This window comes from Alternaria metachromatica (assembly GCF_023757995.1).
Source record: "Alternaria metachromatica strain BMP 0045 chromosome Unknown scaffold_3, whole genome shotgun sequence".
Taxonomy (NCBI): Eukaryota; Fungi; Ascomycota; class Dothideomycetes; order Pleosporales; family Pleosporaceae; genus Alternaria; species Alternaria metachromatica.
In genome coordinates, this window is record NW_026055494.1 from 1,789,137 (window position 1) to 1,795,995 (window position 6,859).

At 53.1% G+C, this 6,859-nt stretch overlaps 1 protein-coding gene across 1 annotated transcript; it reads right to left on the reverse strand.

Annotated features, from left to right (window-relative positions):
• Positions 1–2,325: 2,325 nt before the first annotated feature.
• J4E83_002231 (uncharacterized protein) lies at positions 2,326–4,818 on the reverse strand (the record flags this gene model as incomplete). The annotated part of the gene is made up of 7 exons (XM_049329181.1): positions 2,326–2,578; positions 2,630–2,742; positions 2,791–3,276; positions 3,325–3,585; positions 3,636–3,897; positions 4,597–4,723; positions 4,776–4,818. 7 exons carry the CDS (start codon positions 4,816–4,818, stop codon positions 2,326–2,328), a joined length of 1,545 nt encoding a protein of 514 aa, XP_049192153.1.
• Positions 4,819–6,859: the final 2,041 nt, after the last annotated feature.

Genomic DNA, 6,859 nt, shown 5'->3' on the forward strand with positions numbered 1-6,859 from the left:
ATCGCGTCTCGCAGCACAATCACGAATTCTTGCCGCAAGGAAGGATGCTGCCATGACAATATGTGTGTCCAGCCCCGACGGTGAGATCAAAGTGAACAAGGTCATTGGTAACCATGTCGGCTACGTGGGCAGCAAAATCACGTACGATCTGAAGGCTGATAATGAAACGGCGGGGCGAACTGAATGGATCACAGGGATGAATGACTTGGTCGGCAACGCTGGGAAAGAGAACCAGGATATATCCGAAAGCAGTCGAAGAAGTTGTGGACATCCTATCGGTAGCGGAGGGGGCAATGTAGTGGGGGTTGAGGATCTTTTCTGAGTCGCGCGTTTCCTCTGTCGAATCGTCTCCTTTGTTCTCAATCGTTCGCAGATATGCTGCAATGTCTTTTCGGTCCTAGAACACCCGGTGTGTTCAGCTTAGTCCAAATAATTTCTAATGCAGACTTAGCCAGCGCATCCCGTGGGCAGCGCTTTTATGCAATGCATCATGATCAAACATGTTCACCAACCGATGAGCATTATGAGTACAGGGATGTCGGCAATGAAGGCCGAAGTGTGCTCGATCAAAGACTCGGGCCGAACAACCATCATGAACGCGCAGTTGCTGATGGTGCACCTGAGTTGACCTGGAGCCAATCGGAATCGTGCCAACCCTTGCGCAAGCACTCTGTTTCTGACAGCCATGAAAGAGTGGGCCCGGCTCGCGATGCGCGGGTGGTATTGCGAGATGGGATTTGATTTGCGCATGCCGGCGACAGCACATGCATGGGATACTGCAGTCCTTGACATCCCCATGCAACCGAAGTTCAGCTCCAGAGTCATCCATCGGTACGTCCACCGGTTGATGCTATAGGCAAGCTCGTACAAAGTCGCTTGTGCATGGCTGCATGCGCTCAGCCTGAATGGGCATTTCCCACGAACTTGCTGATGATTGATGCTCGGTGGTCGGGCGTCGCATGCTCATTGGGGACGTTTCCAAAGTCTGGTTGTGGCTAAAAGCGTCTAACATCTGAGAAGGAACGCTAGCCCAAGTGGGGAGATACGTATCGAGAATTGCTATCCGCTATGCCCTACAATGTTTCGTAGGATTATCCCCATGTGAACGCAATGGAGTCTGGTTTATGAGAATGTTCGTTTGCATACGGGGCCTATGAAATACAGCTCGTTCTAGCCATCTGCACAAAGATCCATTTCCACCCGGTAATACCTGGGTAAAATGTTAGTTGTAGCCCAAACCTCCCAAACAGCAAAAGCATCCAAAAAATCCTAAATCCCGACAGAATGGTCAGTCGAAGCTAGAGCATAGTGGGACAATGGCTGCACGCTCAGGATACAGAGACGGGAATATACTTGGCTAGGCCATTGCGGCTTCCGCGGAGAGGATGCCTCACAAAAGCCAGCGCTGTCGCTCTTTGCCCGCTGCATCCGCTCTGCCCAAGCCACGACAACATAAGAGTTCCTAACGCTCAGTGAGGGATACCTTCCCAATACCAACATCTTCGAAAGACCCATATATCGCAAGTGGGTCGCTTTTACACGGCAGAAGCCGTGTTCCCCACGCGTGCCCTTCGAATTGCCGGGACCAGTAAGGTGCAAAGCTGCACGTAGATATGCCGTTCTTGGGTATAGAGCACTGCGCCCGTCTCTCGATATTTTCACTAATACTTTAACAGTCATCTCCGCAGTCGAGAGGGATGCGCTATAGCCATGGACATGAGTAAGAATCGAACCACAATCATCTACCGACTCGAGTAGACTCTCGATCACGAATGCCGTTTGCCATAGTGAAGTTCCTAGCGGGATCGCCCGTGTAAAGAGTCGAGATGTTCCACCGATCGCCACACCGGTTTGATTCTTCCGGTCTAGCCTTGGCATCACATTGATCAGAGTGGGTACAGAAGAGCCACAAGAGCCACATGGCTGGAAGCCGATAGTGGAGTTTGGCGCTAGATTGCTTTCCGCGGACTCGAAGGAGAGTTATTTGGAAGGCCTGGCGCTGCTAGGGCCGGGTTCGGATACTTTCAAGCAATCGTGCACTTGCTGCTTATATTCAAGTATGTTCCATTTTCGTTTGTATCGTTCCTTTCCGACTCCCAATTACTACACTCCCCAGGCCTTACTCCCGGACATTTGATTACAAGACATGATTACCCAAAGACGGCTTTTCGCGGACAGCGGCCCTGCGATGAGACCAACGCCCCAAGATACGTGAAGGATACGCCGATTGCGACCAAGAGATGCGAAGATGAACTTCACCAAGAACCCGATGATGGACCAAACTCCGAAAGAATAACATGAACAACCCAAAACGCTGCAAGAATATCATGCTACCGGCTTGATCGGGATATGCCCCTCCAGTTGCGGCATAATCTCAAGGATCTTTGGATCGACAGTCCAGTTGTTCAGGTCGGCGATGGTACTCTCAAAAAGTGGTGTCATACGGGTGTAGCCGGATTCAATGTCCCAGTAATGGCACGCATCGTCCGCGTATGGCCATGTGATACCGATCAATCCAACGAGATGTACAACTGGATATTCCTGGGGATGCGCATACAGCAACTGGCGTACTTGAGGCCTGTAGGATGGTTAGTAAGAATCAGATGATTTGAAGAGCCGGCGAACGTACCAGGGAACAAGGTCAATGAGCATATCGTACGGTGACGTCTCCTGCTTTCCTGCGGGTGGCATCAACCACTCCGGACTTGCGTTCACGTTCTCCACAGTGGGCCATATGAGGAACTGCAGAAGGATTAGCTCCGACTTCGCGCCGTGCGAAACATTACTTACGCGCATCAATTTAGTCAAAAGCCATGTAGACGCAAGTCTGACTGGCAGAGGGGACGAGGGAAGCAGCCTGTTGACTGTTCTAGAACACCACGTCGAGACTGGCTGCGCATCCTGAGGGTCCAAGAAGCCCAGCAAAAGCGTATCGACATCGATCTCCGATCTTCCAAATATCTGTGGCTCGCTCCACCCGTTCGCGAGCTGATCTCGTTTGGTCCTCCGATAGAACGCGCAATCGAAACCGAATTTGTTGAGGGCATTCGCCGCAGCCTCGAGGCTGAGTGGAGAGGGGTTCGCGGCCACAGTCACGTCGACGGGATTGTCGTGGGAATAGGCCAGCGAAGACTGGCTCTGCTCTCTTTCTTCACGGGAAGAACCGCCGTACGATGAGCCGGCCAAGGGGTGTGTGTGACCAGGAAAGGGCTCGCTACTGTTTGGAGTTCCAAACGAATCAGCGTCTGCAAGGGCAGGTGTTGGACCCAGAGACTCCTTTTCTTCAGTCAGCAACAGGCCATGAGTCGTTGAAGCGAAACGTACCGAAAGCGCTTTCTTGACCTCCTCAGCTGAATGGTGTGCGAAACCATTCTTCTCCAGCTCGGACGCCCAGTTTGCAGCCGATGCACGATCCGGTGCCATTGCCAGCAGCGACACGACGGACTTCATATCATCCAACTCCTTGGCTAACCGCCTGACATGGGCCCGCAGTTGAGTTGTCGTTTTGCCATCTTCGGCGACATCGTAGACACATGTGAGGTTCTTGGATTGGCAGGTGTTGCACTTGGGCCTCACGCCGTCGCACTGCGCTTGTGTCAGTGTACCTGTGGCATACGCGCAGAACGGGTACGTACCTTGGACTTGCGCTTCCTGCAGCTTTCACATGCTATCGATGTGATCTTCCCGCGGGGCGTCCGCAACGCATACGTGCCGGCAATGGGAGACGAATGCTGCCCCCGAGCATTGGCAAGGGCGCCTCCAAGTCCCTGTTTGGGCGCCAGCGGGGCTTTGTGATTTGCAGCGGCGGACGCTGCCAGCGGGCGAATCACGAGGTTGGTTTGGTTGGTGTCGAGGTGGAGGGGCACCTGGCTTTCGTCCCACTCGGAGGGCTCCTGGCTGATGAAGTGTCAGCAAAACTCAAAATCCGCGTCAAAATGGCAGCAGCAGCTGGCGATGCATCCCGACGGTCGCGCATCTGGCTTGCGCACATCGTTGCGTAGACTCGCATCGATATGCGCGCCGTCCATGGTGGTTTGGACCCCGCGCCAGCAGCCCGAATTCAACAGCCCCGAAACCAGTGCCGAAGGAAATCCTTGGAAGCGCAGCAATGCACGGGTCATCCTGACGCCGCAACGGGCAGGTATATCAAATTACCGTCGTGATAGCCAGGAGACCCTAAACGGAGCACATATTCTCCGTCGCCAATACGACATGCCGATATGCACAGCCACGGGCGGTCGTAAGACGGCTTGCAGATCCTTTCCCCGGGGATCATCGCTTGAGCAATCGCTCGAGCAATCTCTCACGATTCCCAGGTATTTCTTGGCATCTCCGGATCGTACCGGTGCTTCGAAACGTGCTCTGTGTCTCTGGTGGATGATGGGGATTGGAGCCTGCCGCGAGCTCAGAGGGACGTCGTCGACTCATCGTACTGCAAGGCCATCCACCACCTTCCAGGTACTGGTTCGGCCTTTCGAGGAGTGGTAACGGAGTGCGAGGTGGGCGAAAGATGGGTCCGGTCCGGGTCCAGAGACGGGGTCGATTGCTGTCGTGTGTATGCTGGTGGGGATAGTCTGCTAAGACTGACATACTCACATTTGGATTCCCTGAGCTTGTCCTACGGCCTCCGAGGCACGACGCATCAAGCGAGGATTTGCGCTACCTTGCGGAAGTCCTTCTAAAGTGTCAGGCAAGCTGCCACTGCCATACCAGTAGTTCAATCCTGCGGTATATGTTAGTGGGGGGATCAAGAGCTGGACATGATGCCGACCTACCAGGAGACGAATTCGATGATTGTGCCGGCATGAATGCGAGCATATCTCAGGGCGGAGTTATCAACAAAAGGAGCTATGTCGGAGTAAGGTGGTGGTGGAGGGAAGGATTTGCTTCTGCAAAATTCACATGGAAGATCCGCAATGCATATCGGGCATTAACTTTGTATATCCTCTACTAGAGCACTGAGCCTGAGGTTCATTAGTGCCCGGCGAACTCCTGTGCGGAACTGCTGACACGCACATAGAACTGGGACGAAGTTTCAAAAGCGTCGCCCATCTAAACACCAGCTTTCGGATGCAGCTGGATCTAGTGTTTTAGCGCACCACACAGCAACGACCGCGGGGAAATCGGGTTAGCGGACGGCACTGTTAGACTAGGCTAGAACGGCCGCTCCTACGAGATGCTGGCAAAGGCATGCGAAACCGAACGCGGACATGCGACCCCATGATGCTATGTCATGAACTTTTCGACTGGTATGAGTCGCTCTCCATCTGATTGAACAGAGATCTGTAAACCGCAAGTAGCCTCAGTACGCCATGCGCGCGATCAAGGTTGCTATGTGGAATCGGACCCTTTTTCTTGGTGTAAACATAGGTACGGTTAGATCACGCCTGTCGATCATCACTTTGCATGCTCACTGGTGCAGTGACGTGCGGCAGATCGTCTCAAATCAACTTTCAACGAAGTTCCAGGCCTCCATAGCTTAGTATCCCGTATGGTCTCAACCTAACATGGACGCTTGTTGGAATGTCGCTAGGAACACGTAGAATCTAAGCAGCGCGACGCCCTTGACCCAAGCCGGTGTGGTAATATCTAGTCGGACCGATAGCCACCAAAGCTTGCTGGACGCGCTGCCGCGTTGAAGCGCCCAACCGGGATCCGCCAGGAGAAAAACGCAGTATGCTTAGACCATCAAGGATGGTAGGGTGTGACGTAGTTTTTAAGTTTACGAATGTCGGCTTCATGTGCCCTCACGACGCCCGGACGTTAAGACCAACACGGTCAAGTAGCTTTTGCCAGGGTCAATAGTCAGGCAGCTGGGCAGGAACATTCTCCCGCACGCGCATTAGAGTGCAGAACGCCACCACGAAGCCACGCCACGCTCATATGCCCTTCTTTCTTCTATCCAAGTCGGATGGCATACCTCCGTGCAGCGAGGTAAGCAAAGCGGCGGGTATAGTGCTTCTTCCACTGCGCCTCCCGCCGGCATACGCACGAGAAAGAATGCCTGGGATCTTCTTTCCACTAGCTGGATGCTCGACTTCGACGCATAGTAGGCCATAGACAGACTACGCGGGGATACGGCGTCGAGGCTGAAACTTTCCACAACATTGCCTATGTCAAGCTGTACGGGACGCCGTCTAAGTCGATGCTATTGTAGTGGTACCTTACGTTCAAACCTGTTCCTGACTCTTTTTCAATTGTCATCAAGCAATTATTCTAAGTCGGCCCAAACTTAGCCCAAGAGGGTATTCTTACCCTAAGACGGAGCACGAGGCTTTTCAACTAGCTCCACACCATGAACGGGTACGGGGAAGACTTCGCAGTCGCTTCCTTAGACACATGGCTCTAACCACGTCTGATTGGTATCCCGATCGCATCTATAGCCTTACGCCAACTCACCGAGCATTCCACCGTGCAGTGTGCAACCACGTGCTACACATCTCGGTGGGCAGAAACTACGATCAAACCCACTGTTGAAGTGTAGCTGCGGTATCAAAGACTATTGAAGCCCATCTCCACTCTGAAGCTCATGATGTTTCCCAAGTAAGCACTTTCCCTAGTCGTGTTTGACCAATATCTCTCTCTGTGTTGATCGTGTCTGGATGATGTATTCTGCCCGGGCAGATATTCTGCCTCTCCCAAAAAGGAAATTTGACGCGCCTTCCAAGCTCGATCAGCAACCTTTTGCGAGGTACTCCTAGACCATCACACCGAGATTTGCTCATCGAACTCCGTCTGTAACCTTAGGCTATGAAGTCTCGAGTACGTACTCAGGGATCGCAGAGTTTACGGCTTCTTGCGGACCTGCGCTAGACTTTGCGGCCTTGGAGTCTCAGACGTCTCAGACTACTATGGGCTC